General features: G+C 36.2%; 2 protein-coding genes across 2 annotated transcripts; both read right to left on the bottom strand.

Moving 5' to 3' along the window:
* On the bottom strand, window positions 1–7,790 carry LOC129457274 (mucin-5AC-like). The gene is made up of 7 exons (XM_055230385.1): window positions 7,514–7,790; window positions 6,570–6,683; window positions 6,374–6,483; window positions 5,277–5,454; window positions 4,535–4,620; window positions 1,509–3,590; window positions 1–162 (listed from the first exon to the last, which is right to left on the bottom strand). Exons 1-7 carry the CDS (start codon window positions 7,713–7,715, stop codon window positions 1–3), a joined length of 2,934 nt encoding a protein of 977 aa, XP_055086360.1. The 5' UTR covers window positions 7,716–7,790.
* A 962-nt stretch (window positions 7,791–8,752) lies between these two features.
* On the bottom strand, window positions 8,753–22,156 carry wdfy2 (WD repeat and FYVE domain containing 2). Its single transcript, XM_033987369.2, has 12 exons — window positions 21,855–22,156; window positions 20,150–20,217; window positions 18,955–19,028; window positions 18,094–18,148; window positions 16,864–17,014; window positions 16,142–16,254; window positions 15,587–15,713; window positions 14,513–14,618; window positions 13,550–13,651; window positions 12,226–12,356; window positions 11,480–11,588; window positions 8,753–10,882 (listed from the first exon to the last, which is right to left on the bottom strand). The coding sequence occupies exons 1-12, from the start codon at window positions 21,989–21,991 to the stop codon at window positions 10,853–10,855; spliced, it is 1,203 nt and encodes a 400-aa protein (XP_033843260.1). The 5' UTR covers window positions 21,992–22,156; the 3' UTR covers window positions 8,753–10,852.

The following is a 22,156-nucleotide window of genomic DNA, read 5'->3' as shown; positions in this document are numbered from 1 at the left end:
TTATGCATGTTTGACAATCCAGTCTTTCCTGGTAAAGTTATCCTCCACCTGGGGACCTTTACTTTCAAAGTGGATATATTTTTGGTAGATGCTGTAGTCGCTAAAATTGCATTGGTAGTGCTTGCAGAAGTAGCACTCATTGTTAGGGAGGCCGGATTTCTGCTAATTACAAATGAACTTGAGGAAATTGTAGAGGTTGAAAGATTTGATTTTCCATTGGACTCAGTAGCCATAGTTGTAGTAACAGTACTAGTACTAGTTTTAGAAGTCTTGATTCCCTTTTTTGGGGAAAAAGATGATATGGGAGAAGCCAAGGTCGTTCTTGAGGCTGTAGATTTTTTATTTAATTTTGACCAAACATTTTTTGATAAAGTTGTACTCTTTTGTGAAACCTTTGCTTTCAGTGTGGATGCATCTTTGGTTGATTTTCTAGTTGCTAAATTTGCATCAGTTGTACTTTCAGAAGCAGCACTCATTGTTAGGGAGGCTGGATTTCTGCTTGTTACACTGGCTACAGAGAAGATTAAACTAGAGGCATTTGTAGGGGTTGCGTTATTTGCTTTTCCAATGGATGCCATTGTTACAGTAGTAGTAGTGGTAGTAGAAGTCTTGATTTCACTTGTTGGAGAGAAAGATGTTGACTTTGTAGTTGCTAAAATTACATTAGTTGAACTAGCAGAAGCAGCACTCATTGTTAGGGAGGCAGGATTTCTGCTTGCTGGATTTTCTTCTTTGAATGAACTTGAGGCAATTGAAGAGGTTGCATTACTTGCCTTTGCAATGGAGCTAGAAACAGCAGCAGTAAATGTAGTAGCAGTAGGTGTAGTAGTAGGAATATAAGTAGCCTTTATTTCACTTTGAGCTGCAAACGGAGTTGAATTCTTGTCAAGTGTGACTTTGTCTTTTCTAACTTTACTTATGGATCTAATTGACGCTATGGTTGAATACAATGAAGTTGCAACAGGCCTTGAGGAACTTGCATTACTTGTTAAAATCGCTTTAATCTTTTGTCGTTGTGTTGTATATCTTTTCTTTGAAGTAGTTGTTGACGATGTCTTTTGTCCATTTGCTAAAGTAGTCATTGGTGCACTAGTTGAAACTAAAGGCAGAGCTGTTGGGATTTTGTTCATTGTAATCTTAGTTTTACCATCCTTTCTTATCATTTTGGTAGCTTCAGTGGTTGGGGTACTCCTAGTTACAACATCTTGACCTTTTGCAGTATCTATATCTTCTTTTATATCATCGTATTGCAAATCAAAAATGTCAACAAAACTGAAACCATATTCATAGTCCCAATCATTGTTCAATATATGTTCTGGTTTAGGAGTTTTAGAGCCTTCAATTATTTTTGCTGGGGGTTGGTTGTACATTGTGTAACTAGACAATCTTGCTGTTTTTGTAGTAGAGGAAATTTGGGATAGTGGCTTGGAAGTTGCAGTAGCCATTTTGTTTTTTTGACTGTTAACCGATGTATTAGTTTTGGCTTGTATTTTGAGAGCAGTCTCTACCTTAGCCTCAAACGCTCTTAATTTTAATGGTTGCTTAGCACTGGTTGACAATGTAGTAGAATTGATTTTTGTTGTTAAAACGGCAGGAGTAGCTTGTGTATTTGTGTCTATTTTAGACATTGGATTGTCATAAATGTCAAAATCATCATAGGCCATGTCATTGAATAACTCTCTGATGGTCGAGTTTGTAGTAGTGACAATACTAGGAGAAGTAGTAGGAGTAACAGTGGTTGTACAATCAGTGGTAGTAGTAGTAATAGGTCTGTGTGTGGTAGTAACAATAGTAGTAGTGGTACTAGCAGTAGTAGTAGAAGTGGAAAAGGAAGTAGTAGTAGGAATAGTAATAGTAGTAGCAGTGGAAGTGGTAGTAGTAAAAGGAATAGTACTAGGAACAGTAACAGTGGTAGTAGCAGCAGTGGAAGTGGTAGTAGTAGTTGTGGAAGTCATAGTAGTTGTGGAAGTTGTAGTAGCTGTGGAAGTCGTAGTAGCTGTGGAAGTCGTAGTAGCTGTGGAAGTCGTAGTAGTAGTAGTAGTAGCAGTGCTGGAAGTAGCAGCAGTAGTATGAACAGTAGTAACAGTAGCGGAAGTAGTAGTAGGAATAGTAGTAGTAGCAGTGGAAGTGGTAGTAGTAATAGGAATAGTAGAAACAGTAACAGTGGTAGTAGCAGCAGTAGAAGTGGTAGTAGTAGTTGTGGAAGTCGTAGTAGTTGTGGAAGTCGTAGTAGTAGTAGCAGTGCTGGAAGTAGCAGCAGTAGTATGAACAGTAGTAACAGTAGCGGAAGTGGTAGTAGGAATAGTAGTAGTTGTAGTAGTACTTGATCTTGGTTGCAGAGTTGAGGAGTCCAATCTTGTATACGTAAATAACTGGTTTACATAAGAGCCGTTCACTTTAATCATAGCTTGCCCATCTAGTTTGCTTGAAGTTACTTGAGTATTTACTGTCGTAGCGGTAGGACTTGTGTGGGTTACGTCTGATTTTAAAGTTGTAAATGGAATTGCACCACTCGTAGTTGAACTCTCAGTTTTAAAATCTGCAAGAACTGGACTTTCACTAGTCTGTGCATTTGTACTAACAATTTTAGTTGTTGTTAACATTGCATTTGAAGTTCGAAATTCTTGACGTACTGGAATAGTTGAAAAAATTCTATCAAATGTTGTTAGATTTGCAGTTTTAATTGTGTCATTTACAACAGTTTCTGTTGTAAATAACGCACCAACATTTGAACTTGCAGTTGGAGTTTCTCTGCCCTGTGCCTTTGTATTGATCAATAGGAAATTATTGATAGTTGACTGATTTACCATACCAGACAATACTGCAGTTTTTCCACTACTTTCCTGCCCATTTGTATAGCTGGATGTAGTTGTAATCTTGCTTTGAGGTGCAGGACTTGTTGCATCTTTTGTCATATCTATTCTATTATCACTGGGAATTGTGTCAAATCCCCACATATTGTAAATTCTCTCTCTCCTGTTTTTAATTCTCAAAACTAAGGTTTCACAATCAATATAAGAGGTAGTGGTAGAAGTAATGCATTTCGTAGTACCATATACGCCATTGGTACTCTGTGTAATGTCGCTGCTTGCTGTAGTAGTAGGTGCCAACGTTGGCTTGACCTCAACAGATTCTATAAATGGCTTTTTAGGGATTGTAGCAAATCCCCACATATTATACAATCTTCTATCGCCTTGATATTTTTTCTTCTTTCGTCTTGCACAATTTTTGCATTTCTTGCGCTTTCCAATAGCTTTTGTAGTAGTTGTAGTAGTAGTAGTAGTAGTAGTAGTAGTAGTAGAAGTAGCAGTAGTTTTTGGTACAGCCACCTCTTTATATGCGGTTTTAGGTATTTCGCGGAATCCCCAAAAATTACGAAATCTTGTGTGCACTCTTTGTCGATTTGAGGTCGAAGAAGCAGATGCCATCTTGGATCTTGGAATTACCTTCGTTTTGGAGAGAGGTGTATCATGGGAGATTGGAAGGACAGACCTTCTCTCTTTAGATTTTGGCTGACTGGAGGAACATGTCACCTGCACTGAGTGAAGTTTTCTTTTCCAGTCGAAATAAATTACATCAAAGTCAGAAACCTACAAAAAATGACAAGAATATAGGAGTGTTATTGTAGTAAAACAGTATTCAGGAAAAGTACTAATCAACAACACTGTATAAAATAAGGGGGGATAAGGGACTACTTGATATAGTGCCTGATCCACTTGTTTGTTGAAGATCTCATGATTGTCTAGGTCTAAAAACTGGTCACACAAATCATCAATATTTTCAATACAGCTTACATAGCAACAGGCTTATGTCACTTGTAGACTTACAGTGCAAAGAGTAACCAAAACATTAATAAAAATATTTCTAAAGTCAGAGTAAAAGTATGGTGTTAGAAAAGTATCCTTTAAAAAGTTACTCTCAAGTAAATGTAAATGAGTAAAAGTAACTGAGTACTACCTGCCTATAGAGATTAACTTTTGTAACTGAAGACTGATTTTTTTTTTTTTTTTTTACTTGTATGTACTCTTATAGATCGTTCTCTCCTCTATGTCCACTCTTTAGATGTGCTTATTAATGTTAAATACCAAAATTCACCAAAGGGAAGGATCAAATAACACAAAATAGTAGATTCTTTCATATTACCATCTGGTCTTATTCATGGCTTTGAGAATGATGAAAAATATGATTGCTGTATAACTAGATGACTAATATAACTGTTGCCATAGAAATAATTAATCATGTAAAACAAGATGTAACATCTTTGGAGTGCTGAAAAGTAACACATTTTTTATCATTCTAAAACCCACAGATACCTTTATAAAATGATGCGGAGGAAGGTTCAATTTTGTTCCATTTATGTCATTTTTCAGTGTTGATGCAGGCTCATGTTTTAGAATTGATTAATATGGGGGTGTGTATTTGTACAGATATGTATATGTTTCCCCATTTGAGGTCACTTCACCCAGTCATGTTTGTAAATGACAAACAGTTCTCAAACATTTAGCTAGTAAAATAAAGTCAAATACAAACTTACCCTGTCTTTAAGTTGAGAAATCTCTACAAACAAATCTGTGTTTCTTCTCCATTGTCTCACAGTAAAATCTTCACCGGTTGATCGACCTGTTGACAGAACACTGCCATAACACACAAAGTGCATATGACATAATAATAACTATAATATCATGAAATTCTATGGTTTGGTTGGGTAGTACCTGTGGCAAATATTTATCATAGTTTTACAAAAAAAGTTGAAAAGAAATGTGCAAAAATACAGGAAGTAGCGCTGAGTTCTAAAACAGAATACCTCTACTTATGTCATCAACACAGAAAATTCTATCAAAAATGCTAGTGCTAATGCTAATTTTCACACAAAGTAGGCATTTTTCAGACAGTTTAGACTCATAAAAAATGCAGGACAACTCTCTAGTTTGTTAAATCAATGTTTAATCACAACTATTGGACAATTTAGACAAGTTCTAGCCTTGTTAACATTATAAGGTACAGTAAAGTACATTTTACTGTCCCCATTTATGCATATAAAACGCATTAGAGCCATCCCTCAACCTGGAAGTCAAATTATAAACTTCACCAAAAAAATAAATAAATAAATAAACTGAAAAATAGAAGAAAAAAAACCTAGCCAAGATTTTTAGTAAAATTTGTAGTAAAATCTTAACTATAATTATGTTAACTATGCTTTATTGAAATTGAAATGAGGCGTCTAACCTGTCATGTGCACTTACTACATTTACATTACACATTTAATTATTTCTTACCAAGTGTTTTGACAGCCTTGACTTCAGCTCCTGCAGATATTTTCAGAGTGACGTGTGTTTCTGAACAGGTCACCACTGCCTCGGTCTCGGTCTGATCACACCGGACTGAACCAATCCTCCTCTTCTTCAGGAAAACGTCAAAATAAAACAACTTCAGTCTCCACTTCTTTGCTGAAGTCTGAAAACAATAAGCACTTTAGTTTGCAATAAGAACAATATGTGGCTTTGGCATTCAAACTGTGCTTTGTGTGTCTGTATCCAATTAAGTTACACAATTGTATATACATGGAAGCTCGTATACACATGCAACATGCTTCCATATTACCATAAGTACATGTATTTAACTATGTATTTACTAAATCGAACTTCTATGAATACTCTTAATTTGTATATTTATGATAAAAGAAATGCTTTAAATATATAGAGGCTTTAGCATCTTGAATAGATTACCAAACCATCACTCCACAGTCACAATGGGACAGTGGTGGTACTCAGTTTTGTCACTTAAGTAAAAGTAGTATCACATGAAAAACCTACTTAAGTAAAAGTATTAAAGTACTTGTTTAAAAATGGACTTAGAGTAAAAAGTAAAAGTATTTAACAGATTTTAAGATCAATAATACAGCTTCAAATGAACTGTTTTTGATAAAGATTTGCTGAAGTTTGTTCAATACGTTTTTCTTTGTATATTTTTGTTTGCTCAAACTATGAACATGTTAAAAATAAACCCCTCAGTCTTTTCAGCAGGTCTCAAACTTTAATAAAAAATACTTTGCTTTTCAGTCCTTTTCAAAAATGTAGCAGAGTAGAAAATAGAGATACTCTTTCTCAAATTTTGTGAAGGAAAAAAATATCCACTTTTAAATCTACTTAAGCAAAGTATACAGACCTAAAATTTGAACCCAAGAACAGTACTTTACTACTTTTACTTCCACCTTACCTGCCACCACCGCAATGGGACAATTTTTCTGGATGACAAAACTGATCTAGTGGCACGAGAGTATGAACTTGCTATGGCAGGATTTGAACCAGCAGTCCTCCCACACCACTGTAATCCTATGACCGATTTGAGCATAAGACATGTTAGGAGTTAGTACCGGTTTCTTGGGACCACAATCCTTTAGGTTGAGCTTCACCAAGAGCCACTTCTTATAGAAATTGGTGGAGCTGAGGCAACTTTTAGGCAGCGACAGCAGCGGAGAGCCATCTGTGAGGGACAAAACCGTGAAAACATGAAATATTCAGTGAAAACGTGAAATATACAGTGAAAATGACACAGCCTTTCATACAGACCTTCAAATCTGAGACTTCTGTGTCGTAAAAGAGAGAAACGAAGGTGAAGAGTTTCTTTGCTGCAGCGACACAAAAGAGGGTTAAAAGTAGACGGCTCTCGGCTTCGTCCACTCTCTGTGAATACAATGGAAACACAAGGAGCAAAGGTAAGACTATAAATTACTCTGGCGACAAGGTTCCTACAAAAGCAATTTTAAAGACATTTCTGTACTCACAGTTGAGATTTCAGTCTTCTCTCAAACACTAATGCTCCAGGGCAAGTTTTACCATTTGTAAATCATTTGTCAGAAAAATCAGATTGTTTTTGTTTTGTAGGAAAAGTCCTCACACCCTTCTCCCTAGACAGTAAAAGTACTATACAGTGCATTGCCTAATTCTAGGATTGAATTTGTGATTTCATTACTTGAGGTACCCAATTATTCCAACAAGGGGACAACTGCAATGTTGTAACAGCAAAATACATCAACACAATGTTATTATACGTTATGTTTTATTATCAAGTAACCATTTTAGGGATAGGCCTATCCTAATACAAGAAGTCATTTGTAGCAGCAAATAAGGATCCCAAATAAAATGACTTCTATGTTATCTGCCTGCTGACACAACAGCCTCGTTTGTGTTTAGAAAGTCAGACTTGGAAATGTAATTGATTTATTTGGTGTTGTGTTGTTGAACTATTCAATTCAGATGTATTTTTGCATAGACAAAAATCACAACTGCAGCTGCCTCACAGGGCTTCACAAATGTGTTCATTTTATGCAATGGGAATTTAGAAAATGAAACAATGAAATATGAATACATTTTCCAATCTGAATAACTAGTTGGTCATAGCAGGTTATTATTGACCTAAATTATGCAGAAATTATGTTTTTTTGTTTTTGTTTTTTTTGCTTTAACTGTGTCCAATTCAGCCCCATCAATGCAGTGTATTAAGTGTTTTTCACCTTGTACAAAGTCCCACACGGGCGCACTGAAACTTGGCAGAGCTTCTAGTGTAGAGAGCGGAGGAAGAGGAGAAGGAGGAGGAGAGGACTGTCCCTGCTCCTGACCGTGACCCGGGGGCAAACGGACGGGCCGCCACGCGCTGATCGGCCGGGCTAAGCTCCAAAAGATCCAAACCCAAGCCAAGTGCAGAGCGGCCCTCATGGTACCGTCCTGACCGGGCCCGGTCCACTCGGCTCTGCTCCGAACCGCGCTCTGCTCCGAGGGAGGAAAACAGGAAGTCACGCGCAGGTGCCCCAAATAACCTCATTTCAAAAACATACACTTTCGACACAAGTTCGGGGTTCAACAAATTTTCCGTTGTTTTGTAAATAACAGTTTGATACTATTTTTCCAACGATTATTATTAGATTTTTTATTCAATCGTTATTTTGATATAGGCCAAAAAATATATATATGAATGTTGCGAATGTTGTGTTCTTCATCACCACTAGAGGCCACCTGTGTGCAAAGTCATTCTAATTTCAGAAAATGTTTTATTTTATTTTATTTTCGAGGAAGAATGCAACCGTGTACCAAAAGATACAATACATAAAAAGGCTTACATAAAGTGTATTATTCATAAAATAGGCCTGTGAATAAGAGGGATTATTTGTCCCACAGAGAGAAATTGCAGTGTGGATCACAATCAAAACAGTATCAGAAATATAAAAGATAAATAAGGTATTGTAAGATGAGCCCATAAGTAGATATACTCTGTTTGTGTAAAGCTGGGCCCTAATCCAGCCAATTTATACCATCAAGGAAAGTGTTTACTCTGCATGCCCACCAGAGGCCGCTGTGCACTAATTCAATCACAAAATAAAATGCTCATCATAAGAATCAAAAGAAGGGTTTATTAGGGGTTTGTATTGAAAAATAAATAAATAAATAAGTCGACAAATCCATAACTGGCAACTTAATACAACAACTTAAAGCAACATTGTGTAACTTGGGCTTCACCTGCATGATTCTCTGAAAATAGAACATATTCTCCAAAGGTATAATTTCCATGGGGAAAAAAGCAGGAAAATGCCAACTTCCAAGCCACATAAGAGTCAGGTTTGTGGAGATGCAAGCCTGCTCAGAGCAAAGATCTATTTTTTTTCAGTAAAACAAAAACATCCAGAAAGAAAAGTTGTTTTGTCTGTGCAAAAAAATTAAAATAATAAATAAATAAATACAAATCAATACCAGTACAATTCTTTATAAATCTTACTTTATATCTTCAAATTTTAATATTTGCACATACAGGAAATGCCACAAGGTACATGTACAAAACAAAATTATTTTAAATTTAAGTAAACAAAATGATCAAGAAAACATTTATTTCACCGAATAGCAGCTACATTGATTTACTTTAACCAGTGCTTCCATAGTCTGTGGAATAATAGTGCATAACCATGTAACTTTTCTGGTTTGTCACTTACTTGTCTGTCTCCATGGAGATTCTTGAATATTACGCATGGAGACAAGCAAGTTACAAGTCAAATCTGTGGAAAGGCAAGACCGCTCACAGTAACAATGTTTTACAAGGTATTTTTGAGCCATAGAAACATCCATAGTGAAATGAATCCTAGATAGATAAGTGTAATGCCATATTGTGGAACATTCGAGACAAAGCAATGACATCTACGTGGAGGCAAGCAGGTGGTGGACCCCTCTACCAGAAAAGTTACATAGTGTATTTTTAATCAGAGGGGAAATTGCAAAGGGTGTTGTTATCCCATGTGCTGATTATACTCTGCAGTTTAAATCAGTTTTCCCTATTGATAATTAAGAAATATCAGAAAGTAAAATAGACAACTGCTGGATCTTATATTTTCAACTAATGACTAGGCTTGTGACCTTTGCCTCTCATCTGTATTAAATATTATAAGCTCCTGTAATGCTGTGAAACCCAGTGATACAGTTATGATAGCATTAGCAACATATAGCTTCATACAGTAAGGAAAAATGATCTTGAGTACAACACCAATGGATTTGTGATCACATTCGGTAAAATTGCACATGATTTAGGTCTTTACTGTAAACAGAAAACGGATAATAATTTACATTTTTTTTACACAGCTTTAAGTGAAAAACAATCAACAGAAATAGCAAAACAAATTCATACATGAGTGAATTGGACAAGTTGGTGCAAATCATGATCTAGTAATGCCCACCACTCTACATCTCTAAACAGATGGATGGTATTAAAGTTGCACTATGTAACGCTTCTGATGGAGGGTCTGCTTGTTTGTTATTTGCTCTGCCTGGAATGTTCCAGAGTACGGCAATATAGAGCTCTATGGAGGCAAGCAGGCAATTAGAACAAGTTAAATGTAAGATCAGTGGAAAGGCAAGCCCGCTCACAATAAGAATGCATGTTTTTCCAGTTGTTTTTTAAAGCAATAAAACGCAACTGAATAAATGCAAGATAGGGAAATTTAACGCCATTTAATGACTGTGGAACATTCCAAGCAAAGCAATAACATCTTCAGAAAAGTTACATAGTACACCTTTATTTTTTGAGAAATATAAAGATAAATTAACATAAAATAGCTTGTAAATCAATGTACCACTCAGAAAGTATGTTATTTTTTACAGTTCCCTTGTGAGTGAATTGACACTAACTCTCTGCTTCCACCTGTAAGATGGACATGATATCTGCACTGAAATGTACAAACTAAAACACTGCTGCCATTGAATGATAATCTATTGCTAAAACCGCACATTAATTTAACGTGTTATATCTGATTTTAAGCATCTTAAAAACGTGAAAAACAGAACTAGTTCATTTGAAGCAATTTGAAATGGTCCAGTTATTCCTCTTACCTTATGCGTGCTGAGAATACTAATTATTCAACGTGATGAGTTTATAAGCGCTTTTCACAACTCTCAGAGACCAGTGCGGAATTTTGCGGTGACAGTAAAGCTAACAACAATTAGCATACTGAAGGCACACTTCCTGATTATCGGACAACCAGGAAGTGTATAATTAGATGCAGTTGTATAATTAGATGCAGATAGCACACAGCAGACTTATTTTTACCACAAGAGCTGTTTATACACTATATTTGTACTCATTTTGCTCAAATATATTGAACAAATCTGGTGCAGGGTTTTAAGTATCATCATTACTGCTACAAAAGAACACTACCCTCACAGCCTTATATAAAGAAGGCTTAACTTTGTGTGCTTCCTGCAGTAACTCTTGATGTAAACGTGTACCAGAAAACAAACATTTTCCAGCTGCTTGAAAAAAAAAAAAAAAAAAAAAAAAAAACTTCCTGTTCTCCACTGTCACATTTTGAAAGACTTCAGGATACCACAGCCGTCATGTCCCACAGCTACAAAACAAGATAAAAATGTTAAAAGTTGAACAGTACAAAAGAGATCTTCAAAAGTCTTATTCTAAGTAAAAACTGCTGATCCTGTAGTTTAGACCTCTATAAACATGTTCAGAAATGCATGGGATTCTTGTATTATTTTAGCAGATTTCAGTCTTCTCTTAAATATTTATGCTCCTATAAATGTATTGAATGAGTTATGGGTACATTCATGTCATCGCTTGGTCCTGGTTTGATGTATGATGTAGACTGGTTGTAGATTGGTATTGTTCTAGTCTTGGCTTCATCCTGGTCTAGTCCAAGTTTAGTTCTGAGTTTTGCCCCAGTTTAGTTCAGACATGGTCTAAGCACAACTGTGAACTGTGAACGTACTGCCATTCTAACATAATGCTGTAAATACCAATTGATATTTTATAGACAATTACGCCAACGACCTAAGTCAGCCCACCTTTGTCCCCAGACCTTTGCAAAAGCGAGTGCTACCAGACAATAAGACCAGTTTTATTAGTGTAATTGTGTACACGAAGATACTTTTAAATGTACCTTTGAACATATGCTATTGACGCTACATTAGTACAAACAGTATTTTTTCCGTACCTTGATGACTTTATCTGTACCAGAGGTGAGCAGGCAGCCCGTGGTGGGCTCATAGTGCATGTAAACAATGTTGTGCTTGCTGTTGTGAAACGTGGCTGTGGGCGCCCGGCTGAAAAAAATAACAACATTTTTAACGTTTTGAGTTTGATAAATATTTGTGTAGGTGTGAAGTCTAACAGTCCCTCTCCCAAACTTTTCACATCCAAACATTTATATTACCCCAGTATCCCAAACAGTTGTGAAATATATCTCTCAGTTTAAGCTCTACAAATGTTAAACAGTTCTATAAGCGTATTAATTGAGTGGCATTAAAAAAGGAACTGGAAACACAGTTGATCATGATTTCCGTTTCTACCATTCTCAGTACATTAATGTGTCATGTGTCATGCCATGTGTCATGTGAAAATGGATTTTGAGAATTAAAAAGCAAATTCTATCATACAACTCTGAGATGTTTTCCAGCACGACTTTAAACTATAGTAATTTAATAAATGTTGTGGTGTTACATGAACCCAACCTATTGTGTGATTTTAATCTGAACAGGAACAGTCATTTCAACACCAAAGCCAATTCTTCAATAGATTTGTGACCCATCATCCAGCTCATTGTTCAACTATAGGCTTTTATTGACTGTTGTGATGTCATTTGAACGCAGACTATTCAGTAAAGACAGCTGCAGTTAGCCCTAGTCTGACAAACAGACAGCAGCAGAGTGTTACAGAGAACAGAGACAGTGTGTGACTCACTCCTCTTCTGTGATGGAGCCATAGCAGCTGTCGCAAACTCGCACCTCAAACTCAAAACCCATCAGAGGAATCGCCGAACGCTTAGAAGAGCACTTTCCACACACTGCCTGGCCGCACTTTCTACAATGGTGCTGAGAGCAGAGGAGGGAGAAGATTAAGAGTAAGGACGAGGGCTGCATAAGAAAGCTCACGGTCCAAAAACAAGCTTTATCCATGAGGAGGCAGTGAAAATGGTGGACTCTTGAAAGTACTTGGGGACTGTGTTTGATTCCTCCCCAAGGTCTGATAAGAACACTGAGCAAATCATCAAACGGGGACAGCAACGGGTTCACTTGATGTGGAAGTTTAACTCTGTTAATATGTCATCAAACATTTTAAATCATTTTTTATCAAACCTTTATCGAAAGTTTGTTCACATTTTATTTTATTTATTGGCTTTATGTGTTGCCCATAAGAGACAAGAGACATATAGTCAAAGTGTGTGGTAAAGTCAGTGGAGTTCAAATGGAGGACTTGAGCTCTGTGTGGAGACAACGACTAAGGCCATACTGAGCCAGTCTAACCATGTGCTGCACTCGCAGTTTGTGCAAATGCCCTCTGGGAGGAGATATGTCATCCCAAAACAAAAGACCAATGCTACACTAAATATTTTATTCCTTCTGCCATAAAACTTTTAAATGGAGAGTACATTTTTATGTCCCCCGATGCACTGAGGTTAGAATGTACGGTGTGTGTTGTACATGATTTTATTTATGGTTTGTGCATGACCAGAGATCTACAAACTGAATTGCCCTTTGGGATTAATAAAGTTGTTCATTGATTGATATTTAATCATTATCAAAACAAAATTGCAGTTTGACTTTGTGGAATAATCAAATCACAAAGGCTGTTTACGTAAGAGAATGTCCTCTGTAAAGAACAAAACATTCTGTCTTTATTGAAAAATCTTACCTGTAATTTAGAGCTCTGCAAACATATTGTAAAATGCATGAGATTCTTGTATTAGTTTATCAGTTCATATTTAATTCTTCTCTCAAATGTTAATGCTCCTGAATTGCTCCGCATGTCAAGTCTTTTGTCTTCTTTTTGTTTTTTACCAAGATCGACAAGAGACAATTAAGCATCAATATTATCGGAATGAGGCTAGTGAAGATGGAGCTGGGCAATATGCCAAAAATATTTTGAATATAAAAATATTCAAATATAAGATCATAATAAAAATGTTTTCCTCATATCAATTAATCACAATAAAAAATACTTTTAGTAATAATTTGCTGAACATAAACAATAAAATACTTTTAATCATAGCCATTTGACATGTTACCTGTCTGAGGCCGATCTTCTTACTGTCCCACATCTGTTTGAAGTTCCAGAAAAACGGCTGCTCACATTTCTGACACGAGTCACTGTCCAACCACTCAGGAGTCTGCACACACGGAATGCATCAGTATAACTTATAATGCAATCATTAATTTGTAATTACGGTTAAATATTGCTTAAGAAAACATGTTATGCTTTTGTCTGCAAAAGTTATAATCTATGACACCCACATATCATTATTTTATTATTTTATTTTGGACATTGTAAATTAGAATATCAATCTAAAATGACTGACTTTTTCAATTTGTGCAAAAATGGCTACACAACGCTGCTGAATCCTATGTATCACTGTGCAATAAATAAATAAACACATAAATATAGAAAGTTAGAGAGTGTGAGAGATAAAGAACCATTCAAGTCCTATATTACACAAAACTGACCGTTGCAAGCTTTAAGCCATGTTATAATGCTGTTACTGCCACAAAAACATACCTGGAGTTGTGTTTTGTTTCATTTACACATGTTTGAGTAATCCTGCATTATTAGTCTATCTAAATGTCCAACACTGAAAATGCTCTGTTCCACCTTGTGATGTCATGAAGTAGTAGTAGTTTTCAAGTTAACAGCTCCTTTTACCTTTAGTTCAACAGAGATTGTCAATTCCAAGGCTGAGATTGTCCAAATGATTCTTGTGGATCTTGTGGAGCACTTCCTGTATTACCACATGACATCACCAGGTGGAACAGAGTGTTTTCTGTTTGATAAAAGAACTCATCCTAAATATGCAGGGTTTGTGTGTTAAAAATGTGAAAATGAATCAAAGTACAACTCCTTGTATGTCTGTGATGAAGAAACAACATTATAACATAGAAAATAGTCTAATAGAGTGCCTTTAAGTACACAGCAGTGGGTGTATATGAGGGATAGGGGAAAACAGGGATTTTCACTAAGCAGATAGTCTCCTGACCTCTTGTCTTGTGACGTCCATGTTCCAGACGACAATAGAGCCATCTGAGCTGCAAGAGATGAGCTGTCGAGTGTGAGACGCATAACACAGACCCTCGATCTTCTCACTGAACAAAGAAGATACAGAATATGAGTACACCTGTCACGATAATTACCATGTCGACTTATCGTTCAGTATATGAAAGCTGGAACAATATTTTTGGGGGTCTCTCTTTGCAATATTGCACTTTGCGAAATTTTTGATAATTTTTTTGCTAAAATTTAAGCCATAAAGCCATAAAAATTAATAATTTCTTTGACTCATTACAGATGCAAATTAATGACTAAATAGTTTCATTTTGCTGTTTATTTATTGCAGCTCATGATTTTTTTAACAATATTGTACATTTAGAATAGTTCTGCGCTTGCGTTATTCTGTTATTTGATTTTGAAATTTGTTATCGTGACAGGCATAAATATAAAAGGTGCTCCCATCAGGATTTTTAAGGTCCACCACTAATCCCAGGTCATTTGAATTTTTGATTGTCCGATACGATCACACTGGCCTTCATATAACACTATTTTATTATTAAAAAAATTTTACAAAACCAACCAAATCTAACTACTTTATAGAATAGATTGTGTTTTGTTAAGACATTTTAGCCATTTTTTTTTTTTTACTTTTATTTTAAAGTACTTTGGGCAGCTGACGTTGTTCTTAAATGTGCTATATAAATAAAACTGAACTGAACTGAACTGAATAACTGGATGCTCATCAATTGCCTGCATCACAACATTTTATAGGCCAATACTATTTAATACAGATGAGGACAAGTAAAATTGTTATATTGTTAAAAACTGTATTTCAACAACACTTTCCATTTCAGTTTGGTCCATAATTGAAGTGATCAGGTTAAGCATTTTTGCATTTACCTTTTATATATATATAATGGCAAATACACTGTAATAACTGCCGCTTGCCACATGGGCTATGGACTATAGAATCCAAACCATGACATCGTAAAAATCACAATTTGAATTTGATATTTCCACAGTGCTTCAGTCCCTTTACATGTTGTGTGAATGAGTTTGTCACCTGTGTCCCTGCAGTTCGATGGCAGTGCCTTTTCTGCCCCCAATATCCCACATGATGATAGAATGATCTGAGCTCCCTGAAAACAGCACTCTCTGAACAGGGTCCCAGCACAGCGCCGTCACGTTACCTGCAGTGGGCGACAAATACAGATCTATCTTAATCCAAAAAAAAATGTTACACAAAAAAATGACTTGATATGAAACAACAAGAGGAATGGCAATGTTGTAAAAAACATAACACGGGTAAGGTAAATGTGTGTAATGGTGGCGTTTCTATAAATACCAAAACACAAGGATCTTTTTGCATGGAAGAACCAAATATAAATAGTTTTCAACCTTCAGATTAGAACATAAACAAGACAGACTTTTAATCAGTGCCGTTTAAAGAAAAAATAGGTCACTTTTTGGTTCCAAAGTCTAAACTCAGCTCCAGACCACATGTTTTTTACAGGAGAATCGGCCACAGTCCTCTCCATTAAAAACACCCGGGCTCATCACTGACTTTTGAAACTTAAGTTGTTAATAATATTTTGCTTAATCGCATTCCCCTCCTCACCAGTGTGTCCCTTGAAGGTGGTGACCAGGCTGCACGAGTCCTGCTCCAGCTTTAGGATGGTCACCTGTCCAGACTGATCTCCCACAAACGCATGTCGAGTCTCCACATCGAACCTTGGACCATTAAGGAACAAAACTAAGAAGAACAGGAGAATTTAGGTGCATAATACTTTAAAACATTGGTAGTGAAATCCTTGTCAGTGTGCTTCTACTGTTGTGTCCTTGAGCACTTGACACATTTTATCACTTTTAGGGGAGGGTAATTGTTTCTGTGGTGGTCAGGAAAGCATTGGGTAAATGGTTGCTATGTTTGCGTCTCGGAGTGAGAGTGATGAGTCAGTGGATTACACACCAAATTTAAAAAGCACATTTTAGAATTATTTTGAGTTTATGTAATCAAATAGTAAAAAAATAAACGATAATAGATCTAACGTTGTCAAAATCCAGATACTACTTAATAGACTTGTATAAGACTATAAGACTAATGTTGAATCTAGATACACATTTGAACAGATAACAATACTTCAATACTTTGCTATTTTTAAAAAATGGACTAAAAGAAGTGTTTTTATTATCAAAATGGGTATTGAGTATTGATTCCTCAGAACAGAAATCGCTAAATGAATCCACACCTTAAGCTACAAACATGAGAGTTGATATACAGCATGAGGGTGATCAGAATTTTCCCATTAAATGTGACTTTTAACAGACGTAAAAGGATACTGGAGTCCAGAGACCCAGGAGGAGGTGCGGTGTGTGCCCAGCTGCTGCCCACTCTCGGAGCAGTGCCACGTAAAGCTTTTGTCCTGACCTGTACTGAGCAACCACTCCATCTCCAGCACAAACAGGACCACAGACACTTTACCCTGGTGAGCTGCAGAAAGAGGGGGTGAAAGAGAGGGAGAAAGTGGGGGAAAAGTGGGGGGGAAGTGGAGGGAGAGAGGGGAGAGAAGGGGAGAGAGGAGAGAGAGGGGAGAGAGAGGAGAGAGAGGGGAGAGAAGAGAGGGGGGAGCAGGGGAGAGAGGGGAAGAGAGGAGAGAGAGGGGGGAGAGAGGAGAGAAAGGGGATAGAGGAGAGAGAGGGGAGGGGGGAGAGAGGGAAAGAGAGGCGTAGAGGGGAAGAGTGAAAAAAAAAAGAATTATTAGACAGTTTTTAAGGGCTCATATTACACTATTTTCTGATCTGCATTATAATGTTGTTTCCTCATCACAAGCATACCTGAATTTGTGTTTTGTTTCATTCATACATTTCTAAGACATAAACATTGCACATTTACGCAGAGTTCTTCTCGTAAACGGAAAGCACTCTCTTCCACCTTATGATGTCATGTGGTAATACAGGAAGTGCTCCACTGTGTTTTTAAACTCCATACACCTTCACTAAAATCATTTGGATGATTTCAGCTCTGGAATTCCCCATCTCTACTGAACAAAAGGTTAAAAGTAGCTGTTAACTTGAAAACTACCACTTCATGACATCACAAGGTGGAACAGAGCATTTTAAGCTTTGGAGATGTAGACAGCCTGATAATGCAAGATTACTCAAACATGTGTGAATGAAACAAAACACAACTCCAGGTCTGATTTTTGATGAGGGAACAACATTCTAACATGGTTTAAAGCTCTCAAGAGTCAATTTTGTGTAATATATGACTTTTAAATATATTTTAGAATATATTGTTATATGTAAGTGTAGAGCACATGATTTTACTGAAGACTATTGGCTGTAGACCTTTCCATTTAAACACCAAAGCGGATTATTGACAATTAGAAATGACAGAATCTTTATCTCAGTAAAAATGAGATTAATCAACCAGCCCTACAAGAGCTATTCATTTGGTATTAACAAACCTTGTACAAATTTTCTACAACATGTTTTATACAAATTTGACTCTAAAAAAGTGACTGATTGTGAGACAGTAGCAGACTTGAATAGACAGATTTCCAGTCTCACCCTGGTAGGTGTTGGTTGGAGTCATCTTATTGTAATCCTCTGACAGGATGAACTCCTAGAACAAAAACAGGAAACAGAAAGAATTCAACCAAAATATTTCACTTCAGACTGCAAAATTTAAAAAAAGTTATATGGGTCTCTGCAGCTTTGAGGAATGTTCAGATATCACTGTCACCATCATAATTTTCTTCACGCTTGATACTTAACATAGATGGGGACGGATAAGATTTTTATTGTTCAAATGCTAATTTTTGTTGTAATATAGTGAGTTAATGGGTCTAGTAGAAATAATTACGCTATACATTTGTGAATTTAACTTTTGGATATTTCATGGCAAAGTACAATGTTATTATCATGACATCAGTATGGCGGCATCACATTCTAGGAACTGAAACCTAGAAACTGAAAACCTGTATACTGGAACGTGTGGGTGTGTGAGGTAAGTGCCTTCATCTCACTCTATGTAAATGTCAACAATAATCAACAATAACGTCTAAAGTCTAAACAGCTTAATTATATGTATTATCATCAACAATCAAACAATATTTTAATCTGAAAAGCATTTCAAAAGGATAATTGTGAACCATGCAGAAGCAAAAAAAAAAAGATTGACGAGAGGGATTTTAAAAGCAAGAAAATTACAGATAAATTGTGGTTCACTTGGCTTGCAGGCGAGAGCTGTATAGAGCGGTAAAATAGGCATTTCATATATAATTTTGTCACAGCACCTTGAGGGACCATTAGCTGCCGAGTACTAAAGGTAAGTGTATTAGAATTGTTCCTGCTTTAGCAAATGCAGCCTCTATTCCATAAATCTAAAGCTAGCTCCATGTTTTATGAATGAAAGAATGTGATCCTTACACAGATGCTTCCAGTGTCCATCCCAATAGACAGTCTCCTGGTCTCTGGATTAAAGGACATGCAAGTGCTTGAGGCTAGGAAAAAGGAACAAAAACATTATCCTCTATTTGATATTATTGATAAAGGCTATTTCCATACAAGTAACACCTTTTAACTAAGTACATTATAAACTAACATGTGCACAAAGGGACAGACAAAAGCCGAATTGTGTGTACAAAACTGATATGCACAAGTTTGAAAATTACATCAAATACTTTTAATCTACCAGGTAACAAAAAAAATAATAATAACAATCTTTAATGTAGGCAAAGGGTTGAAATAAGCAGATTCATTTGAACTGATTTATCATCAGAATAATCATAAACTAATTTAGTAATCAAATCATTTTTATCCGGTCTATATACAGACTCCAAACATGTCATGCCCTGAAATAAAAGGTTTGTAACATGTTTTGTCTGTAAATGTACTTTATCAGAATGTCCTGTGTGTATGTAAGAATGTAAGAAAATCTCATAATCATGCAATATTAACTTAAAATAATCTATACATTATATACAATTCAATCCTAATGTAGCAGCCTGATGTGCCATCAACTTACTAATCAATACCTAGAGAGCGACTATCAGTGATTTCTCTATTGTAAGCTTCAGCACTTGTCTACAAGAGTGAATTAGCTCTGTGTGATCTAGACTTTGTGCTGACGGCAGCTCGAATTTTCCTTCAGTTGCAAAAACAAAAGAGGAACTTCTCCGGACCCAGTGAGTAACAAAGCAGTCCTATTGTCAAACAGGGAACAAAACATGTTACAGTGAGGCTAAATATGTGAAGTGCATATAAGTCCATTTAAGCTTAATACATTTTAAACTGCACTGAAAGTGTCCCATAGTGATATAACAAACAGAGTTAAAATAGTGTATGTGTAATAACATCCATTGCTAATAATGCTAATGAACAGTAAAAATAACATTATAAACAGCACTTAACAAATAAAACAAAGATGCAATTAATCACTAGGCTGTTTTTAGTAGTTATCAAACAATATGGCGCTCATATATGTAAGCACATATTAATTAAATTCAAATCACAAATCATCAAAAAAAGAAAGAAAACAAACAAACAAAAAAACGTAACATCATAAAGGGACAATATAATTTAATACATTTGGGTAATAATTAGAAGAAAAAGTAGTACTTACATGGCATTGTGTGGTAGACACTGGGCCAGTACTGACCACTGTCTCTCTTCAGCCAAACTCGAATAGTCCTGAACAAAATACATCAATATAACTTCATATGGCATCAAATGTGTTTCAAAATCTATAAAAAACAACCATCTTCAGTTAAACTATAGCATCAGTTCACCCTTTGCCCTCAAGGTGGAGTTATATGACCCCTACAATATATTCAGCATATTGACCAACGTTACCTTGTGCTTTCTGAGTAAAGTTTATGTTATGGCTAAAGATAGGCACGTTGGCCACAAGAAATTACCAAAATTGTTGTTTGAAAAGTATGCAACATTACAAAATCCAGTATGTTGAAAAAAAAAGAAAAAAAAACATACCAAAAACAAGCATAACGTTATATTTATGTACTTTCTCATTTAGTTTTACAGTTCACTCATTCAATTGTGTGACCCTGAAACTCAATCAAGACATTTACGGGCACATCTGAAATAGTACTATAATACTGACTGTACAGGATATGCAAATAAAATAGGTGCTAGAGACACATGACACATTCACAGCTTTGCATGTGATGCCATGTAGTTTGTTACAAGTGATCAAATCCTGTGATACATAAACAATTGAAAACTTTCCATTACAAGCCGTACTGAGAGGAAAAAAACAGATAAAAAATTGACTGATAATAAATGCTTGCTCAAAGATATATATCATTATATTGAAAATTATTGAAATACAAAACAAATAGAAAAGCTGTTTGCTTGTTTTGTAGTAACACTCAAATAAGAAGCTGATGTTTGCTTGTTTTGTATTAAAGTCTACTTCAATCAAAACATAATATATGACTTTTTTTTAAAATAAATAAATATGTTACCAGTTTCCCTTTAAATTTAACTGGACATAAACATTTTAAGTGTATTAACATCTAGAAACTGAAATATTTGCTTTGGATCAAATAATTAAACAGAGAAAGATGATATGATACATTATTTTAGAGTGAACATTGTATTTCTGTGTTATTTATATATGATAGAGCAGTGTGCCCTTGCTATAATCTTGTTGTGGGCTATTTTCAAAACAAACTTTAGTGCCTCCTCATGATCAGCTGACATGAAGCCATGAAAATTAAAGGTGTTCAACATTCTTAGTAATAGCCTGCTCACCTTTGGAAAAAGCTGACAGAAACAATGTCAACAACAATTTCTAAAAAACTACTAAGTGGATATTTTGGCTTTTAAATGACAATTCCAATAACATATGTGGACTATATATATTTACCACCGCAAAATCTGCAAAAATGACCTACAGTAAGAAGAAAACACGAATTGATTCCTATTCTTAAACAACTACAAAGTGCACAGTTTGATGGCTTATTAACTAATTAAAGATATTTTGATATGATTTCCACGTCTAGAAGAAAACACTAATTGACCCCAAAACATGCTCTAAACTGGGACAGACAACCTTCATAAATTAGGGATCAAGTTATTAACTAAACACGCAATTTTGCTACAGAATGAGCTATGCTATTTGGCCTAAAATGCAACGGCTTAAGCGGTGTGCACAAAAGCAAATATTTAACAAGAATGAATGTTTGCGCAAGAAAGGAGAGGTTGTGTCGTAAAAAAGAACAGTAAAACACGAGAGGTTGGGAAAAATATGTTTTAAAAAAACAAAAAACAAAAAAGGCTTGTTATGCTACACTATGGCCGTATACCTGTCATCGGACACGCTGATAACCCCGTCCTCTTTCGGGATGATGACCGCCGAGCTGACCACATCTTGAAATGCCTCGATTGAGCCCTGCAAAGATGGCTTCCGATCCCGGGGCTCGCCTAGGGTCTCTGCCGCCATGGGTTAACGCTCCGCCGGTGTCAAGTCCTCCAGGGGGGCCCAGGAGAACATACCCCTCCAGCAGCAGCGGTTAACGGCCAGTGTCAGACCGCAGTCAGGAGCTCCGGAGGCGGGCTGTGAGATCGGGAAGAGGCGGTGTGTTGTGGCCGGGATCAGAGCGCAGTG

The sequence above is a fragment of the Periophthalmus magnuspinnatus genome, chromosome 21 (assembly GCF_009829125.3).
Source record: "Periophthalmus magnuspinnatus isolate fPerMag1 chromosome 21, fPerMag1.2.pri, whole genome shotgun sequence".
In the NCBI taxonomy this organism is placed as follows: Eukaryota; Metazoa; Chordata; class Actinopteri; order Gobiiformes; family Gobiidae; genus Periophthalmus; species Periophthalmus magnuspinnatus.
Note: the sequence above shows the minus strand (reverse complement) of the source record. Positions and strands in the feature narration are given on the sequence as shown.

Bases quoted from the DNA above. Each gene is read 5' to 3' on its own strand.
- LOC129457274 (XM_055230385.1), bottom strand. From the start codon at position 7,715: ATGAGGGCCGCTCTGCACTTGGCTTGGGTTTGGATCTTTTGGAGCTTA. The intron at 6,484-6,569 runs GTCTGTATGAAA...TGTCCCTCACAG, and splicing joins CAGAAGTCTCAGATTTGAAG to ATGGCTCTCCGCTGCTGTCG. The intron at 3,591-4,534 runs GTAAGTTTGTAT...CATTTTTTGTAG, and splicing joins TTTCTCAACTTAAAGACAGG to GTTTCTGACTTTGATGTAAT.
- wdfy2 (XM_033987369.2), bottom strand. From the start codon at position 21,991: ATGGCGGCAGAGACCCTAGGCGAGCCCCGGGATCGGAAGCCATCTTTG. The intron at 19,029-20,149 runs GTAAGTACTACT...CCTTTTTCCTAG, and splicing joins TGTCTACCACACAATGCCAT to CCTCAAGCACTTGCATGTCC. The intron at 11,589-12,225 runs GTGAGTCACACA...TATTTTTTTCAG, and splicing joins GGCTCCATCACAGAAGAGGA to CCGGGCGCCCACAGCCACGT.